This window comes from Eulemur rufifrons, chromosome 14, assembly GCF_041146395.1.
Source record: "Eulemur rufifrons isolate Redbay chromosome 14, OSU_ERuf_1, whole genome shotgun sequence".
Taxonomy (NCBI): Eukaryota; Metazoa; Chordata; class Mammalia; order Primates; family Lemuridae; genus Eulemur; species Eulemur rufifrons.
This window is the reverse complement of record NC_090996.1, coordinates 33,670,580-33,691,488: the sequence shown is the minus strand read 5'-3', so window position 1 is coordinate 33,691,488 and position 20,909 is coordinate 33,670,580. Positions and strand designations below refer to the sequence as shown.

The window sequence follows — 20,909 nt, the reverse complement described above, 5'->3', positions numbered from 1 at the left end:
GCGGGGAAGGGAGCAGGCAGAGCCCCTGCTTCCCTCACTTTTGGTAGAAGACAAGGAAACTGGGCTCACTCAGCTGCAGTGCATTGACAGCTTTGGTTGCGTGTGGCCACGGCAAAGAAATACCAACTCTCTGGCCATTTCCCACACGGGTGCAGGCACAGTCTGACCCTTTTAGGATTCCGGGCAGCTCTGGCTTCCTGATATTTAAAGGATAACGAAGGCCTTGGACTATTTCCAAGAATAACCACAAATATGCTCAAAGGCAGAATACAGAGGCCCTGTGAGAAGGGACAGAGGGAACTGAGTCTTCAGCCAGGAACTGGGGAGACTGAGGGCCCTTTGCAATGGTCTCTGAGCCTGCAGAGATCTGAGGATGACACCAACTGCCCTCATGCTTGGCTGGGGCTGCAGTGGAGGAACAAAACCCAGAGCTGAGATGTGGGAAGCTTTCTGGACGAGGCGGGTGAGACCCCGGGCCACGCTGAGAGTGCCGCACAACTGGTTTCCCACGTATTCCACAGCGCAGATTCTTACTGATCTAGGATCCCAGTTATGGCCTTCAGAGGGACCAGAGAAAATCTTTCATGGTCCTGACTTCTCCTAGTCCTTGATTCCTGGTAAACTGAACTAAATCCCACCAAATGCTCATATGGGAGCACACTGGCCCCCTCATTCGTGGGACACCTGCAGAGCAAGTTGGTGTCCTGGGCCCAGCACAGCATACCCCCAGCCCTCACGGTCTCTGAACCCGGGCTAGCCTCGATCCTTCAGAACTGGTCTGCAGGAACAGCGAACAGTGGTTGAAGAAAAAGGTGTGGAGATGCTGCTTGCCTCAGAGCCATCAAGAGGCTGCAGGCTCCCATATTAGAGGGGAACTCAGGGGTGAGCTACGGAGGGTAGACATGGAGGGAATGACCGCAAATAGGGATGGATGGGTTTCCTTTTGGGGAGATAGGAATATCCTAAAATTATATTGTGGTGATATTTGTACAACTCTGTAAATTTACTAAAAATCACAGAGTTGTACACTTGAATTAGTCTACTGTATGTAAATTAAATCACAATAAAGCTGATTTAAAAAAAGGGAAAAACCCAAACAGACCAGGGGCAGGGGCTTGAGGATGCCTTGGTTTGGGTTCCCTGGAAGCGGGCCCTGGGAAGGACTTGCCTTGTGAGCAGTTCCTTGGGGAGTGGGTCCTGGGAGCTGGTTGGTGGGGGACGAGGGGTGCTGAGGTAGGGGGAAGGGAATCCTGCAGGGCTATGGGAGGGGGAAGGTCGCTTGCTGTGGGCATGGGGCATGACCCTGGGGGGAATTTGGGGAGACAGTGAAGATTACACCTTAGGATGTTGTGACAGCCTGAGAAAGGTCTCGGGAGCCACAGGGGCCCTTGGGCAGGAGGTGTGGAAGGGAGAAAGCAGGTATTCCAGCCCAGAGGAGGAGGTCCTGAGGCTTCCAAACTAGCATTTGGAAACCTCAGGACCAGATCCAAAGCCATTTTTGTCTGTGTTAGGATGCTGGGTAAGAGTAGTAGAAATTCAAGGTCAGGGTCCGTCCTCTCATTTCTATTTTACCCCCAGCTCCTGGGGGCAATGGCCAGTGGGACTCTGCTAGGCTGACAGACATCCTGTTGAGAATGACAGGACCAGATAAGGTGGTCGTGGCATCCAGCAGGTGGGTAACATGGGGCAATCCGCCTGCACGAGAATGGAGCACCTTGAGTGTCTGCGCTGGGTAAGGGTTCCAGGCTGGTCCTGAGGGCCCAGCTGCCCCAAGAGGCACCTGTGGTCTACTCAGATCCTCTTTTTAAAAACAGGTTGTCTTGTTCTTATTGGGCTGTATGGGTTCTTTATACAATATTCTAGACAGTAGACCCTTGTCAGATCTGATCTGCAAATATTTCCTCCCACTCTGTGGATTCTCTTTGCTTTCTTCTTCTTCCCCCCGCTTTTTTTTAAAAAAAAGGTCTCACTGTTGCCCTGGCTGGAGTGCAAAGGCATCATCACAGCTCACTGCAATCTCAAACTCCTGTCCTCCCAAAGTGCTGGAATTACATGCGTGAGCCACCATGCCCGGCCTCTCTTTACTTTCTTGATGGTATTCTTTGCAGCACAAAGTTTTAAATTTTGATGAAGTCAAACTTACTTATTTTTCCTTTTGTTGCTTGTGTTTTTGGTGTCATACCTAAGAGACCACCACCTAATCTGAGCTCGTGAAGATTCACACCTGTGGTTTCCTCTGAGGTTTGTGGTTTGGCTCTCACACGTGGAAGCAGCGCCCACTGACCCACTGGCTGCCTGTCACTTGCACCCTGCACTCCTCTTGTCCTCTCCTTCCTCCCTTTCTCATTTCCTATCTCCCCACATTCTCCTTTTAAGTCTCTGACCCTGGAGATTCAGGGACCAGCAGCAGCGGTTGGGGCTGTGGGGCCCACAGGTCCCCTCCTGTGCCTGGACCAGCGTCTGGGAGGGAGGGCGCTGTGACACAGGGCTGGGGTGGGGAGGAAATGAGGGCCTGTCTCTAGAAACAAGCTGGGAGGGACAGCTGTCTTCCGACCAGTGTGTGCGTTGGGGTCGGACTATTTGGCCATAATCTGTCGTGCCAGAAGAGGGAGCTACAGGCTAAGAGCTAGAGAGCGCCCCACACCCCGCGCTGGCACTTTACCTGACGGACACCACGAGGGACAGCACCTCAAGCAGCAGGGCTGCCCCGAAGACCGCCAGGGCGGCAGGCGGGGGAGGCGTAGTGGAGGCCCCGTACTTCAGGAAGCAGGTGATGGAGAGAATGAGAAACACTGTTGTCGACAAGAACACATCCAGAAGGGAGCTGAAGGTGGCGCTGGCAAAAGTCTTCACGGGGGAATTCTTTATCACCTGTGTGGGGCAGGAGGGGAACTGAATGACTGGAAGCAGCCGCGGGTGGCCATGGAGCATAATTCAGACAGAAAAACGCCAATGTCTGCTGAGTTTGCCTACTCCAGACCTCCTGGGTGACACTGTTTTAGGCAGTCTACTCCTTGCTACAACCCCACTTGACAATGAGGAAACAGGCACAGGTAAGGTAAGAAACTTGCCCAGGGTCACACAGCAACTGATTATAAACCAGTAGTTCTCACAGACACACTGTATATTTAGCCTGAAAGATGAGTGACTGACTGGCAACGTTAATGACTCTGCGTCTGCAAAGGCATCGCATGGATGCAAAGTGCTGGAGGCTTCCACCAAATGGCTGGGTCCCAGGTTCAGAGTGGTGTGTCGAGTATGATACAGAGGTGTGCACATGCTGTTAGGGAATGAGGAGGGAGGCAATGATGCTAACTTATCCAAGAGAAGACTAGGTCCAGGCCCCGTGTGGGTCCTGTAGGGCACAATCTCCATCAATGCTTACAACAGCCCACAGGGAAGGAAACACTATGATCTTAGTGTAGACACGGGGAGGCCAAGGTTTGGCTGCCCCAAGGTCATACAAGGAGCCAGGCCAGGACTCAGCCCCGACAAGCTGATGCCCCGGTGGTCCGCTAACCTCTGTCCAGGGGCCTCTCAAGGTGAAGGCGTGGACCCAAAGGCAGGGGCTGTAGTTGGGAGAAAGAGATGCAAACCATTTAAGTTGCTTTCCATCTGGCCACCCATAAGAGACAATGGATGTCAGCTCGGCCTCCCAGCTGGGCTCAGGCTGGATGCAGGGGGCAGAAAGGCCCTGTAACCTGTCTTTGGTCTGGTGCATGTTCCTTTCAGGACAAACTGGCTGTCGGAGCCTCCGCTGCACCCTGGATCCCAGGAACTGGGTGGGAAGGGAGAAGGGTGAGCCTGGGCAGTGGGGCAAGGCCGCCTGTCAGCCCCACGTCAGGCCTGGATCCTGCCAGGGCAACCTGGGGACAGGGTGTGGTTCCAGATTCTCTCTAAGAAACTTGGAAGCTCTGGAGATGTCCCTGTGTCCCAGAGGGTCAGTTTGGCCCTAACCTCTGGAATCCCCTCAGAAGGGCTGAGAATTTTAGAGGCGATGCTGCCCACACTGACCCACCTCAGCAGAGGCACATGCATGTGCACTCTCTTTCTCGGGCTCCATCTAGTGCCCCAGGGAACAGCAGGGCTCACTGCAGCTTGCTTGCATTGGCGTTAGGCAGGGGGAGCCCACAGCCTGCTGCACTGTTCCAGCAGATGAACAGCGTGGGGGAAGCTTTGCTTCTACCTGAACCCCGAGGTTTCCTGGCTTCCCCAACTTTTAACATGGGTTGGCTAAGGCTCACATTTCAGGTATTCTGAAAACTATTGCACAGACTTCTGTTGCAATAGCTGATGTCAGAGGGTTTGATACATATGACCTAACAGGACCCCCAACACCACTGAGATCCCAGGTGGGAGGCTCATCTAGCATCCATGGACCACGACACAGATGCCACTGCGAATCATTGAGTGTTGGAGCCACGGCAGGGTGAGAAGGTGCCCTTGGAGACAGTTTCCACCGGGGCCGCTGCTCTTTCCGGGAGCCCACAGTTCCTGCCTTCCAGATCCAATGGGCTCAGTCCAGTTCCCACCCTGCTTGGAGAAGTGCCGCCTCCTCTGCGGGACAGCCCCCTCCCTGGACTCTGGCCAAGGCCCCTCCTGCACTTCCTTCCTCCTCCTCTGCTGTCTGTCCTGCTTGCCCGACAGCCCTGGGGTTGGTGCCTCCCAGAGACACCTGCCTTGGCCCCCGTCTCTCCTCTCTGCACGTTCTACCTGGGGCCACCTCAGGGAACCATGTTCCCTCAACAACCCTCTCCTCCCAGGGGCTTCACCCACTCCACTCCCCTTACCACCTACATCCAGTCAGCTCTGGGCATGGGTCTTATCCTGCCCTTGGGCACAGGCTTTGCACTGGGGCTGTCTGGGCTCAAGACTCCACCACGACTGGCTGTGACATCTGTGCATGTCACCTAACCTACCTGTGCTTCAGTCTCCTTTCTGAAACTAGGGATAAAATTGGCACCTGTACCTGGTGGGAGGTGGTGATGCTCACCTAAGAAACATCCATGGGGAGCGTTTGGCACAGCGAGAGCCCAAACGTGGGAGCCGGCTGAGAAGTGCCCCGCAACCCCAAGTCTCTCCTTTCCTCTCCACACTGACCCTGTGTTGGACAGCCTTGGACCCGTCCTGACATTTGGTAACAGTGTCCCACCTGTTGCGTGGCCTACTGTCTTGCCCAGTCTCCACCACCTTCCTCAACTCCGCCTTGAGATCTCTATGAAAACAGTATCATGGTGCCACCTCCTGTTCCGGACCCTTTACCAACTCCCACTGGCCTTTGGTATAATTTCCAGTGTGGCAGCCACAATCCAGCCCCTGCCCACCTCCTGCCTCTCCCATCCTACCCTGCACAAAGCAGCACCTGCAACTTCCTGGATGCATCAGACTCTATTGTATCTCTGAAGTTTGTGGATTGTGGACCCTCTCTCTGGAATGTTCCCTCCCACATTTGGTTAATTCCTAGTCCTCCCACTAAAGCAGGCTCAGGAGATATCACTCTCTGAGCCCTCAATCTGGTGTCGGGGTCTTGCTGTGTGCTCGAAGGGCATTACCAGATCTCTGGCTCTGGACTATCACTGTTGTCCGATTACTGCTCCCCATCAGGCTGTGCCTCTCATCTCTACATCCCAGCACTGGGAGCAGCACCTGCTAAACATTTGGGGCCTGGAGGAATGACAGTCAAGGTGCCTTCTGCTTGGGAGGCTCACCAGTACAGTGCCAGAAGTAGCCGGGATGCCTGGCTTGGAAGGCAGACACCTGGTGTCCAGCCTCTCTAGGGGACTCTGGGCCACCTACTCAGCCTTTCTTAGCCTTGGCTTTCTCTTTGGTAAAATAGGGATACTCACAAGCTTCCATAAAGGCCTGCTATGAGGATTAAGTGCAATAATGTTTTGCCATACAGGCCACCAACCAACCAATTCACAAGTCTACTGCAGGAACTGCGCCTGGGATACTAATGGATATTTACTGTCCCTTGGAGGCTAACAGAACCTGCCACCTCCAGCCCAAGGCATGAACTGGCTTTATCTGTTTCACCACGATCTCTCTGGAGCCTAGGCCAGGGTCTGCACAAAACAGACATTTAATAAAGATCTGTTAAATGAACAATTGGAATTTGAACATGAAACTCTTTTGGTCCTGGGGTTGGGAGGGTTTTCATTTTTGACCTGGGAACATGCAAAAATGTCAGGTTTGGGCCCAGAGGACAGAAGGCACGAATCTGGCTGCTTAGAATTCAAACCAGTCTCCAGGTTCTTGTATTTATTCCTTTCAACAAACCCCTACTGAGCATGTATAGGTGTGGGGCCCATGCTAGATGCTGGGTGGAGGGGACGAAAGATGAAGTCCTGCCCTGTGGAGTGAGAGTCTAGGGAGGGAGGCATATGGTTCAAGAATCATACCAGTACAGATTCCAAAATGAGGTGCACAAAGAAGAGAAAGTACACAGGGGAAGTAAAATCCAGTCTGGGGTCAGGGAGAGTTTCTTGGAAGAAATGATGTTTGGGCTGAGAGTTCAAGGACAACAAAGGTTAAGGTGATACAGTGGGAGAAGGTCATGGAGCCAGAGTTTTACGGAGAGAGGTAAAAGCCTCCTGTGTTAATAGGCCCATTTAAGCAGGGAAGAAACCAGATAACAGGTGGAGAAGTCCCACTCAAGAACCCAGGATAGGTGTGGCAGGGGGTCCCTTCCGGGACAGGTAGTTGGGCCTTCCAGGGCTGGGGACAGCCACAGGAGACAAGAGATGCAGCTGCAGCAGAAAGGGTCTGGTTATTACGAGGCTGGGCTTTAAGACAAAGGACACAGAAAGGCTTTTTTCTCTCCTGCAAAGATAAATTCACATACAGTTGCAATTTAGGGTTTACAGATTGTGGAAATCACTATTAGGCTTCATTTTCCCATCACTTGCTAAACCAGCCATTGAGAACTACTAATTTCTTTAGTAACATTACAAGGAAAAAAACGCACCTCCTCTTGATAGCTAGTCCTGTAGGATCGTTCCAGCTCCTGATCCAGGAAGTTCAGGCTGAACTGATTAATAGGCGGCTTAAAAAAATAATCTTTCATCAGGCTAGAAGAGACACAATAAATGCAATCGATCAACATCCAAGCACAATCATTGTAATTATTTTATCAGATCATGATTAACTACCAAATGCCACTCATCAGGCACATTACAACAGCTGCATCTAAGTCACTATTTAATAGACGTTCCGCTGCCCCTTTTAAAACATCTCTGGAAAGAGTTCCTAAACATAATTGCATTTTATGTCTCATCTCCATTAAAGAATGACCATCTACCATGACTATTAGAACCCTGCTTTTGAAAACATCTTCCTAATATCTAGGATTAGAAGAAGATGAAGGCAGCTTTTTTGTTTTGTGAAACGATCTTTTCTGAACAGCCAGCAGATCCTTGTACCGAGAACACTTGTATTGATTTGGAGGCTTCAAATGAAAACACAATTCAGAGCTGGCTGTCCTGTCATTCAGAGTACTGACAGTAATTGCCACCATAAAAAATAACAGGTTGTTATCACAAAATTGTGTTTATAGTTAGTATAATTTTGGTGCGATTGTCACATATGCAGATTGTGCGTGAAACCCGAAAAATGATAATGCTCAATGATGTTAATAGCAGAGAAGTCAAACCTGCTTTACATGACTCTTTCATTCTTTTATGAATTGGCAGCAAATAGTAATATCCTTTTTATACTGCAGAAAATTATGATAAATTTAGGGGACCGTTAACATGCTTTCTGTAGGTGAATTTACCCACAAATATAGTTACTTTCCCTTACATAGTAACTATTAGAATTAAATCAGATGAAATATGCAAAGTGCCTAGCACGGGCCCGACACAAAGTAGGGCTTACCATATACTCTCTTTTCTGTGACAAGTGTGCAATAACTTCCTATGTTCTCAGACTCAGGAGAGAAAATTCTGTCTCCTGATGTTAACCCCCTCCCCTCTCTTATACTCAGGAAGTGGAACAAAGGAAAAAACAACAAAGCAGCCGTAAGGAGGACGTGCAATGGTCACATTAGCAGGCGAGTGGCAGAATCAACACTACTATAAGCTGTGCTGCTCCTTTTAAATTAATATTGGGAGGTTCCATCTCTAGGAATAGAAGATACCTCCTTTTTGACTAATCCTCTCACAGATAGAAATTATAAACTCTAGAACAAAATATAAAACAACTCCTGGAAGGTACTGGAAAGTGACCAGAGCAAGAATTCCTAGAGCGAGTATTAAAAGAAAAATAATGCAAATCGGTATGGGTAAATAGCCAATAAATATATTAAAATGAAATAAAAAAGGCAGAGATTGTCAGAATGGATAAAAGAGTAAGACCCTGAAAGATGTACTTCAAATATAAAGACACAGATATGTCAAAAGTAAAAAAAAAAAAAAAAAAAAAAAAGAAAGAAAAGCAAACAGTAAACAAAAGAAGGATAGAGTGGCTATATTAATATCAGATAAAGCAGTCTCCAAGACAATGAGCATCACCAGGGCTAAAGAGGGACACTTCAAAATGATAACAAGGATCAATTCATCAGGAATATATAATTCATAAATGTGTATGCACCTAAAAATGAACTTTAAAATACTTGAAAGAAAAATTGTCCAGACTAAAGACGAACACACACAATTATAGTTGGAAATTTTAACACCCCTCTCTCTCAACAACTGACAGAATAGATAAAAAAAAAATTAAGTAAAGAGATAGAGGATCTGAACAATTTTACCAATCACTTGGACCTAATTGATGTTTATGGATTGCATATCCTATAAATGCAGAATATACATTCTTTTCAAGTGTATATGATATGTTCACCAAAGCAGACATGTGAGGCCACAAAACAAGTCTCAATTAATGTAAAAGGACTGAAAACACACAGATATGTTCTTGGACTATGACAACATTAAATTAGACATTAACAGCTAACATCTAAATACCATTCCTCACTAAAAAGGCTCTTTGGACAAATAGCTGATTCCTCAGCTGGGACAGGGAGGAAGATATAAAATGAGCTTGGAACATATCTCGCTAGAAATTATGAAACTGCTCAAAACAGATGATGGGGCCATGTCACAGCCTAAAGGGGGCTCCCACTGGCCAGATTTGGGACAATTAGAGCATCCAAATATAATCCGGACCGTGATGGATTATAGCCCATTAAATAAAACAGGAATGCATGAGTTCAAGAAGATAACAGATAGATAGATAAGACAATGAATGGGAGGGAGGACTCTTCTTCCAGTGGAATGCCAGGAGCCAAATGTGCAAGGTTGGAAAATCACCATTTGATGCATCATAGTAAAGACTGTATCAGGCAAGGATCATCAATGGAATAATTCAGTCTGATGAGGAATGGAATATTGACAAGATCTTAAGTATCTTCCTACAGATTCCTTATTAGTCATAAGGAGAAAATAATAATTCTAGATCAGAGAAACTGGCAACACCTTGTCTGGTTAATCAAAATGAATATCACTAATGAGGAACAAATGAGCACCGTGTACCTCTGGATATAAATAATGCCCTGAGAGAGACACAGCGTCACCTCTGTAGTATCTGGCCAGAAAGGCAGAACCTGACTCTGATCACGAGGAAATATCACAAGAATGCAACTTCAGGAATATTTTATAAAAGGACAGGGCCTGTGTTCTTCACAGATGTCAACATGATGAAAAACAAAGCATGGCTGAGGAATTGTTCCAGATTTAACAAGACTAAAGAGGCATGACAACTACATCATGCAAGCTGTGATCCCGGACTAGGGAAAGTGCTATCAAGGACATGCGGAACCCAGTGAGAAAATGATAATACGGAGTGTATGTTAGATAAAAATATCACATCAGTGTTAAATTTCCTGAATTTAATAAGATTACGTCAAACAATATCCTTGTTTTTAGGAAATACGGTAGAAAAGGTAAAGAGCAGGATGTGTCTAACTTACTGTCAAACAGTTCACAAAAAATAAAAAATAAATTTCATAGAGGGAGAAAGAAGGAACGAGAAAGAGAGAAGAGCAATAACAAAATGTTAAAAGTTAGTAAATCAGCAAAGGATATTAAGGGAATCCTATGAATTTGTGCAACTTTTCTGCAAGTTTCAAAATGAAAGTAATATACTGACCATGGAGGACCAACACATGGGGATAAGGCAATGTAGCAAAAGGGGAGACTTCTACCTGCAATCTCTGCTTTCTGCGCAATGGCTCCAATCTTACCTGTCTTCTTTGATGACATCCACAAAATGGGCGTCAGTTTTCTCCCGGATGTTCTTGAATCTCAGTGGAAGGAGAGCTGACTGGTCCAAGCTCACCCCTGTCCACCTTCCCTTTTCCTGTAAGATCTCACACAGAGAGGTCTGACTGTTGGTGAGCTTCTCCTCTTGGGGAGGGCTCAGAAGTCCATTTTGAGTTTTAGAACTAGGTCCTCCAGAAGCCTGCCTCAAGACAAAGAGGGAGCAAACATCGAAAGTGAAGTGGCGCAGGGAACACGAGCTTATCCCCAGCCCTGAGCTTTCTGCCACGCCAGGGTCCCACCGCACTATGTGCCAGACGTTGTGACCTGTCTGAGGGGCCTGCACCTGCGAATTTGCTCTTAACCAAATGTTCAGCCTCTCAGCCTCTCTGCCAATCTGCTTCTCCCTGTTGCCCTATTTCCTCAAATAGCATCTCTCGGTGTTCAGGCCACCAGGAAAGTGATATCCTGGGAAGAGATAGCAAGGAGTTGGAAAGAAAGTGGAAAGTTGGCATTCTAGGAGTTTGCTTACTACAAACTAGAGCTAGGGCTCAGGGGGCAGTGTGGAAGGTTTGGGGGCTCAGGGAAGTGTGAGGATGGGTCCAGGGGAAGGAAACGGAGCTGTCTGTGCTGTGGCTTAGGAGACGTGTATGAACACAGGGGCCTGTGCTATGGGTGCTGATCGTGGCTGTGAGGGACAAGGGTTGACCTGCATGTAGTTCCTTGGCAGATGATGAGAGGAAGGAGGATGGCAGAGCCTGGGGCCCTGGGGAGTCAGCCTGCACACGCCTCCTTTTTTTTTTGAGATAGCGACTTGCTTTGTTGCCCAGGCATGAGTGCAGTGGCACAATCATAGCTCACTGAAACCTCAAACTCCTGGGCTCAAGTGATCTACCTCACCCTCCCAAGTAGCTGGGACTACAGGTGTGTACCGCCACACCTGGACAATTTTTCTATTTTTTGTAGAGCTGGGTTCTCACTCTGTTGTTTAGGTTAGTTTCAAACTCCTGGCCTCAAGCAATCCTCCAGCCTCAGCCTCCCAAAGTGCTAGGATTACATGTGTGAGCCACTGCACCCGGCCTGCACAAGCTTTCTGAATGGGCTCTCAGGTTTGGGCTTTATCTGCCTTCCACTCCAGTCACATTTCTCATCTTGAAGAATCCCCTCTCCTCTTTGCACATCTATATTCTACCATATGTTGAGGCCATTTCCCAGCTCCGCAAATCTTTTCCAAAACACTCTAATACACATATTTTAAAACTCTTATTGTCCACTAAAGGAGTCCCACCCAGCTCAGCACGTGAGTGTGCTATTGCACGTGGGCTAGTTCTGACTTTTCATCTTGTTCTTTATTGGTCTACTCAAAACCCAAAGGACTAGAAGGCATGGAGCGGTGTTACCTAAGAGGAGTTATTCCCAGAACTAAGAAGTTGACAAGACAGGAATGTCACCTTAGGTGGATGCGCCAGGAGAGGAACTGACAGGAACAACAGCCATGAGCTTGTTACCTTGGTGCTGTTTTTATGCTCATCTTGACAGCCATTTTGGACGGCTCCTCCTTCTGCACCAGCTTCAGATTTGGGAGCAAACGTGATTCCACATGAAAGGCAGGTCTACGAGAAAAACACAGACCATAGAAACATACCCAGAAAAGGTGACCATGATGTGTAATTCAAACAAGTCTATTGCAATTTGCTGTCACATAGGATGGTTGCGGCCAGTGAAAGGCTTACTGAACCACTACAGGATGAGCTAAAAACAAACTGGAAAAGTTGAAACATACAAAAACCTGTATACAAACACAGGGCAGCATTATCTACAACAGCCAAAAAGTAGGAACTCAAATGTCCACTGACTGATGAATGGATCAACTGTGGCCTATCCATACAATAGTATATTATTCAGCCATAAAGAATAAAACACTTTGACTATTCTGTCTGGTTATTAAATAGTTCATCTGGTAATTTAACATCCTTGATCACAGAACAGTCATCCTTGGTATCTACTCTTCTATAGTCATTTGGTCATTGGAATCTCTTGGCATTAGTTTGTCTCAGGTATTTTTTCTCTCCTCAAGTCCATTTGATGTGCTTTAGGAAGAGGCCACCTACTCCTTAGGTATGCCCCCAGCACACTGGCTTTCCTGGCTTTGAAAGACGGTTTATGCATTCAGAGCCACGGATATGCAAAAGCTACAATCAGACCTGTTGGGCACCAGAAGGCACACTGAACACAGCTGGGGGCTCTCCACAGGCTTCCCTCCATCCAAGTCAAGGCCACACAACGTGCTGTGAAGGCGCTGAAGGCCAGTGACACTGGGATGGCCTGTGGGGATGAGGCTGATCTCCAGGAGCCTGAGGCAGCGGTCTTCACAGTTGGGCAACTCAATGCTACATTTACAAATATTTATAAACATTTACAAAAGGCTGCTTGGCCTGTACCCTGCTGTGAAAAGATCTTCTAATACAGAGGTGAGGTCTTGTGGAGCTGCCCATGAAAGAACCTCAGGAGCAAAGGCATAGGCTGTTGGAGTTGGAATGTTCACTGAGGTTATGGGAGGCTGCGCTTGAGGTCAGGGGCCATGTGGGTCACATGTCCAGCTGTAGAGACCCACAGTCGGGACTCGTAACAGCCTGCCCAGTGCTCACTGCTCACTCTGAGCTCCCACAGCAGCTCTGTGCAGGGACTGGGGATGGGGTGGTGGGAACTCCTGCTACGGACCCCAGGCGCCCTGGGCAGGGCTGCCCGAGGCAGGAACCTGCATCACCCCAATCCAGAAGCCCATCTTTTCACTGCACTTTGAAAATGTGGCTCTCTTTTTCTATTTCTTCCTCAGCTATTTTCCTTTTGGGGGATAAATTTTCTAGACGAAAACTTTAAAACAAATGAAACAAAAAAAATCTTAGAGAAATCCATGTATCCTGATGGAGATATTCTTGTATCTCAACATTCCCTCTGATCTGTAGTGAGAGGGCCCTTCTGTACAAGGAGGTCCCACCATGCATCGGTAGGTGGGTTTGTTTCCCTCTCCCCACCCCACAGCAATTTTCCTTTAACTATTTGCCAGCTTAATTTTAATCTGGACTAAAACATTTTACAAACTGGCTTTTGCCAAGCACTGATGTCTCCATGAAATGTCTCCTAGCCCGTTAAACATCCGTCTGCCCCCTGAACAGGTGCGGGCATCTCCTCCCCTGCCGAGAAGCCCTCACTAGGAAAAGCATTTCCAACGTCAGGAACCTGCGCATACGGAGGTTCCTTACCACCTCGAGAGGCAAGCCCAAGCAGCTGACCCACAAGGGAGCAACGCTGGCAGGCACGTTAGAGAAAAATCAGTGTCGTAATGATAGCAGCTGCTGTGATTTAGAAATGTCTATGTGCTAAGGACCTGCCAAGGAACAAAAGTCGGGCCCTCATCCACGCAATGTTTGCAAGTCTCGTGTGTGATCTCAGTTAATCCTCATAACAACACTGCGGGGCAGAAACGGCCATTCTGCAGATGCTGACGGACTCCAGGGCTCCAGGCCCCTGACCACCATTGTCGCTTGGCTCTGGCCTCCCTTCCTGGCACAAAGAAGACTCAGGAATAATCCTGGCACTTTGGTTTCCTGTGCTTCGTTCCGCTGAAGTGACCCAAGCAGCTACGACTGTCCTCCTGGTTCTTTTGAGTGGCACCACTGGCACTCAGGCACCAAGGGAAACTTCAAGACGAGCTCCTGGGGTCCCCCAGAAAGTGTACTCTGCAGGCTAAGGAGTTTGCTGGCTGTTGCCTGGGTAACCTGAGATTCCTTGGAGAATACCCAAGAGCAAACTCTGCAATTTCCCAGATTATCTTTGCTCCTCCCCCTGGGTGGATGTGGGCCTTGAAGGGAAGATTATTTCTCTAACACACTCGGGCACATTTGCATTCATTTTCAACACATTTCAACACATGCACCCTACATTCTGGTCAAAATATATGGCGTCGATCTACGAAATAGTTTTTCTTCAAGGTTATTTCTCATCCCAAGATAAATCATTTCTCAGCCAACAGCTGTCCCTTTTCATAACTGTCAAGAGAGAGAGCAGGGAAACCTCTTTTCTGGGAAATGAGGAGGAAACGACATCAGAAAAGTCCTGGCTTTGCCTGTTTAGTCTGCCGAACCGGAGTATTGAGCAAGATGTCGTTTTATAGAAGAAGCACCCTCTGCTCCCAAACTCAAAATCATGTTGAACATGGCAGACAGCAATAATAATGACGTTGCAACAATAATAACAAATACAATTTACTGAGGTGTCCTTCTACACTCTTTGGGTGTTATCAATTTATTTAGTCTTCATAAGCACCCAATATGCAGGTATTATAATTGGCCCCATTTACAGAAGAAGAAACTGAGACAGAGAAGGGAAGGGACTTGCCCAGAGCCACACAGTTAGAATGGCAGAGGAGAGCTGAAGCGCAGGCAGCAGAGCCCTCAGCCCTAACCACCACGCATGCGTATCTCCGGATGAACAGGACTGCCTGTAATGAGGGGCAGAAGCCCTAGGGCTCAGCATACGTCACTGGCATCATTATTTAAGCTAATGGATTAGGTACAGGCATGAACACTTCAAAAAATAGATGATTTCTGCTAAAAAATATTGCAGAATAATACAAGCAGAATATTAGAGGAAAATAGAAGCAGGAATTATCACAGAAAAATAAAGGCATCCCAGAAGCTGTAGGAGCAGATACAGACAGCCTGAGAATACTGGAGACAAAACAACAAACAAACAAAAACTTGCGAAGCTCAGACATAATATCTCAAAGCCACATGGCACAGTGAGAGACAAAGTGCCTCGAACTTCTCATTCAATTCCTTGGCCGTAAATGACCATTGTGCTGTATAACTAAGGCTGGTAATGACGACCCGGGTCAAGAATAAATTAAAACATATTCAACAGACCATAAGGCAAGAAGATTGTTACTATGTTGTGAGAATATTCTTTTTTTTTTTTTTTTTGTTTGAGACAGAGTCTTGCTCTGTTGCCCGGGCTAGAGTGCCGTGGCGTCAGCCTAGCTCATAGCATCCTCAAACTCCTGGGCTCAAGCTATCCTCCTGCCTCAGCCTCCCGAGTAGCTGGGACTATAGGCATGCGCCACCATGCCTGGCTAACTTTATATATATATATTTTTAGTTGTCCATATAATTTTTTTCTATTTTTAGTAGAGACGGGGTCTCACTCTTGCTCAGGCTGGTCTCGAACTCCTGAGCTCAAATGATCCTCCCGCCTTGGCCTCCCAGAGTGCTAGGATTACAGGCGTGAGCTACCGTGCCCGGCCTGTGAGAATAGTCTGTCAGAAAGTCAGAATGAGAAAATTATTTTGTATTTTGGGAAATTTCATTTATGTACAACACTTCACCACCTGAAGAGGCCAGGTAAATAATCCTGCATATACCTTTCCATTTCCATATAATATGTAGATTTTTTTTATTTTGAAGTAATTTTAGATTTACAGAGAGTGGGAAAGAGCTCGGGAAGTTGGTGAATACCCATCACCATATATAACCATGGTACAGTAATCAAAACTAAGAAATTAACCCTGACACAACACTATTAACTGAATACAGACTTTACCCAGATGTCCCCAGGTTCCCCCAGAGCCCCTGTTCTGTTCGGGGCCCCATGCGGATCCCGTGCTACATCTGGTTCTCTTGTCCCCTCACTCCCCTCCAGTCTGTGGCAGTTCCTTAGTCTCTCTTTGTCTTTCGTGACCTTGACGCTTTTGATGTGTCCCGGCCAGGTATTTAGTGGAACATCCTTGGATGTGGATCTGTCTGATGCTTTCTCACGAGTAGGCTGAGGTCCGGGATTTGGGGGAAGACCGCAGAGCTGATGTGCCCTTTTAGGCACACTCTACCGGGGTGCGTGATGTTCACGTGTCTGGTTAATGGGGGTGCTCACTTTGACTGTCAGCAAAGGTGGGGGCTGCGGGGTTTGTCCACTGTAAAGTTACTATTCTTCCCTTTATAATGAATACATATTTTGGCGGGGAGATGCTTGGAGGGTGTGTAGATATCCCGTTCCTCCTTAAACTTCTGTCCACTGATGCTAGGAGTCTCAGACAGATCATGCCTGTAGCAATTACTACTGTGCTGTCCTAATGGTGATCTTCGATTGCTCTCATTCGTTCTGCATCTACTCTCTGGAATTCTTCCATAAGGAAGAGTTGTCAATTTATATTTGATTTGCTTTCTCCTCCATGAAGGAAACACACACACGTATGACTAAAACTACAGGTAAAACTTGAACAGTACTTTTTAAAAAAACTTACCTTACATCCACATTTCAGAGCCAGCAGTTAGACTATTATTTAGTTTTATAACAGCTTTATCAAGATATAATTCACATACAATTCACCCATTTAAAGTGTATAATTCAATGGTTTTCAGTATATTCACAGGGTTGTACAACCATCAGCACTATCAATTGAGATTAGCATTTAAAATAAATACTTCATTTCTAAACTTAATATGTATGAGTGTGTATATATAAAATATAAACCTATTATTTTTTCAATTTCTATAATGAACTAGAAGGCTCCCTACTTCCTCAAACTGGGCTGACTGAGCCTATTCATAATGCTTTCACATACAGATAACAAGTAGATAAAAGAAGTGATCATTTATTCAGGGTCATTTTAAAAAGTCACAGCAATTGTCACAAAAGGATGGTTCCTGGGGATAGTGACTCCAACGGTGAAGAATAAACCTTTGAAAACAGGACAAGTCCTCTCTGAATTGTCCTTACGTGGGCAAATCCACATCATTAGCTTCATTACCGACTGTAAACGTGTGGAAACACCCAGTGGCCATGCAGCCGGAGGTTCTGAATAATGGATGGAGGTAAACTCACGAAGACAGGCCAAGCAGGTTTGTTCCCAGGGAGGTCTCGCAGAGACGAACGGAGATGCTTTCCAGCTCAAGTGGTTCACTGGTCGGAACCAACGTGATGAAAATCATTCCATTTTTGGTTTTCATTTCCTTTTTCTTCACGAAGATACTGGGAAAGCAGTTTTTATTGACATGTGGAGTCGTGATCCCTCCCCTGCCCACAGCGTTACAAGAAAAGGGCAGCAAACACCTGCTGCAGCGCTGAGGCCACATTAAGTAGCCACGGTGCTGTGGTCCTGTGTTGTGTTCATGACGTGGTCACATCAGAGAGCATCCATCTCCATAGCAGCGACCAAGCGCAAAAACTGTAAAAATCTCCCTCAAATCAGAACAAGGGGAAGTGAGACTTTCCCCAGAGGGTTGGTGACTTCTTGTGGGCAATTCAGAATTGTCCCTTGGCCTCCTCCGGTCCTCTGGTCCCACCGTGGCCACATCCCTTGCTCTGCATGGGGTGAACGGATGCACATCCCAGTGTTAACTGAGCTTCCACTCTAAATCCAGCATTTACAGGCATTACTCCAGCTAATCTTCAAACAATTCTGGGAGGTTTCCTCCTTATCACTATCTCACTGATGAGGAAAACTTGTGGCTTAGAGCAGCAGGACCCAACCTTCTTGGCACCAGGGACTGGCTTCATGGAAGACAATTTTTCCGTGGACCGGGGGCAGGGGGCATGGTTGTGGGATGATTCAAGAGCATTGCATTTATTGTGCAGTCAAACCTCTCTGCTAATGATCATCTGTGCTCCACTGCAGATCATTAGACATTAGATTCTCATAAGGAGTGTGCAACCTAGATCCTTCGCGTGCACAGTTTACAGTAGGGGTTGTGCTTCTATGAGAATCTGTGCCCAACAAGGCCACCGCTGGTCTGACAGGAGGCAGAGCTTATGTGGTGATGCAAGTGATGGGGAGCATCTGTAAATACAGATGAAGCTTCGCTCGCTCGCCTCCTGCTGTGTGGCCCAGTTCCAAAGGGGCCACAGACTGGTACTGGTCCATGGCACAGGGGTTGGGGACCACAGGCTTAGAGAAATTAAGTGATTTCACAGTCCCAAAGCCAAGACTCTGAGGAGGACCTTCTGTTCTAAGTCTCACCCAAGCTGCCTTCCCTGCCACCAACACACAGAGCCTTCGTCTGCAGTGCTTGCTCCTCCGCATCCTTCTGACCCCTCCTTTCTCCACCCCAAGCACAAGGGGTGTCTCTGCACACTCAGGCTCAGAGAGGGAGTTGCCAGGGCTCAGGCAGTCTCTGTCCCCCATTATCCATGTCAGGGCCTTCCTGCCGAGAACCTCTCACTGCTGGTCACTTCAAGACACCAAGATGTGGGTGTGGAAAGGCTTCCCTTTGACCTATCAGGGCCAAAGCCCTTAGCCTTTGACATCACTATCATCTCCTGGTAGGTCATTGCAGTACTCAGCCTATTTCACATTAGATAAGAATTTCCCAGCTATGCACTGGTAGATAATGTAAAGACATGCAGGACACATGCTGGGCAAAGTAGCACACATCTGTAATCCCAGCACTTTGGCAGGCCAAGGCAGGAGGATTGCTGTGGTCAGGAGTTCGAGACCAGCCTAAGCAAGAGCAAGAGCAAGACCCCATCTCTACTAAAAATAGAAAAATTAGGCAGGTGTGGTGGGGCACTCCTGTAGTCCCAGCTACTCTGGAGGCTGAGGCAGGAGGATCCCTTGAGCCCAGGAGTTTGAGGTTGCAGTGAGCTATGATGACGCCACTGCCCTCCACCCCAGGGGACAGAGTGAGACCCTTTCTCAAAAACAAACAAACAAACAAACAAAAAGACATACAGGACACACATGCTTCACGGACATTACACTGGTTCTAAATAGTTCTGCTAGATTTTGGTCCTTCTTAGTCTGGCTCCACAGATCTTATGTCTATGTATGTGTCACCAAGGAATTAAAAAGCCAAAAAAGAAATTATAATTATCTATTACATGTCAGGCACCAAATTGGACACTTGGGAAATACCTAAGTTATTCAACACATGGTCCCTACGTTCAAAGAGCTCACAAGAAAGGTGCAGAGGAAACGAAAATTTAAGACAGGGCACGTTCCAGACTAGAGGAACCAGGAACTGGAGAGGAGGAGACAGCGATCAGCAGCGGGAGGCAGAGCCAACGGGGGAGCTGGACGCTGAGACACAGAGAGGAGTTTAGGGGGAAGGGGAGGCCACGGGCAGCATAAGCAAGAGGAACAGCAGGAACAGGACACACACGTACTCGTTCGGTGTTTACTGAACACCCTTTCTCTAGTTTCTTGGTCCTTGCCATGAAACTCCTTCCACCAGATGAGATTTCCCTCAAAAGGTCTCACTCATAACAGGAGCCCTGCAAGGTGCAGCTTGAAAAGAAGATCTGTGCCCAACAAGGCCTGAGAATGCTGCATGGCACACCCCTCTCCAGAGACCAAGCTATGTCTATTAGCATACTAAAGGCTCTAAAAACTCCTGCAGTAAAGAAACCTTTTCGATGTTGTTTAACCTAGAATTTCCCCAATTTACTTGACCACCAGAGCCCTTTTTTATATTTGACACCTATTTCCATCCTGAAAAACTACTGTGCAAGGGCACATACCTCAGGAGACACTGCCTTGTGCCAGGCCCCTGTAGAGAGGCAGGAGAGGATGGGAATGTGGGTGGTGAGAGAAATGCCCACGGGAGTAAACTCTCACTGGACGAGGCAGTGGAGTGACCATGGAAAAGCAGCTTGCTGTCAGAAGAGTCAAAAGAGCCTGGCGAGGATCATGAGGAACCAGTCGCTGACGCCACCGCATTGGTTAGCTAACCTCAGTGCAGACAATATTACTACAGCAACAAAGGCAACAAACCAATGACATACACGTGAGGCACAGACAAGTCTGTAGGATAAACCTACCGAAAGAATATATGAGCACGCTCCTGGAATTTTACATTTCTATCATTCAAAAACTCCAACTTGAGAGAAAGTCTCATATGTCAGATTATAATCTATACTGTCTGCAGAGCAGAACTTAGCCTTCTCTTTTCTTTTCAAATTTAGGATTATGGTTCATGACGACTCCCAGTCACCCAGTGCTTACAATTCACAAGGCACGTGGATGCCTGCCCTCCCCCATCCCAGGGAAAGGCAGGATGTCAAGAGGCTCCCTGAGGCGGCAGAGCCTGAGGGTAAAACCCAGGCTTCCATCTTTCCATGTTCCTTCCTCACCACTTGTGGAATCCAAATAATTCTAGCTTTCTGGGACAGCCCTCATCTCAGATATCCTATTATGCTTCCCAAACCATCAAAATATCCCAGAAATCATGCTTTGTGATCCAACTCATCTTTCCATCCTGGAAGAGGGCACAAAGATCTTTTTGTTTTGTTTGGCTCAAATTCCTTTGGGTAAACAGACAATAGATCACGAGATTTTCAGAAAACTTTCAACGATTATTTGGAAAATCTATATATGGCAATAGAATATGTTAAATGGTTCTCATCCGTCCAGATCAAAACAAATATATATGACTAGAACAAGAAATGTCCTTTCAGGGTGAAAGAAAACCTTCTTAAGGCAATTTAGCATAGAATCGCTGTCACTAAAATTGCAAGTATGTAATATGGTGAACTTAGAACGGCATCCTCAAACGGATAGAAACACACACATACTCTACAATGGCAGACAAACACAACAAATCATTTATTTTGGCTTTGAGCTCTATTTCTCTACTTAAATACAGCTCAGTTTGCAGCCTAGAAGAA

General features: G+C 47.1%; 1 protein-coding gene across 2 annotated transcripts in view; it reads right to left on the bottom strand.

Annotated features, from left to right (window-relative positions):
- The window catches only part of ADCY9 (adenylate cyclase 9), a 107,648-nt gene that overhangs the window by 12,116 nt on the left and 74,623 nt on the right, over positions 1–20,909 (bottom strand). Inside the window, exons 4-7 of one of the 2 annotated variants that reach the window (XM_069487005.1) lie at positions 11,705–11,866; positions 10,238–10,455; positions 6,968–7,070; positions 2,663–2,871 (exon numbers count right to left, since the gene is read on the bottom strand). In XM_069487005.1, coding sequence (XP_069343106.1) covers positions 2,663–2,871; positions 6,968–7,070; positions 10,238–10,455; positions 11,705–11,866 — 692 coding nt within the window. The remainder of the gene's footprint in view (positions 1–2,662; positions 2,872–6,967; positions 7,071–10,237; positions 10,456–11,704; positions 11,867–20,909) is intronic. The other variant, XM_069487006.1, reaches the window with a different exon arrangement.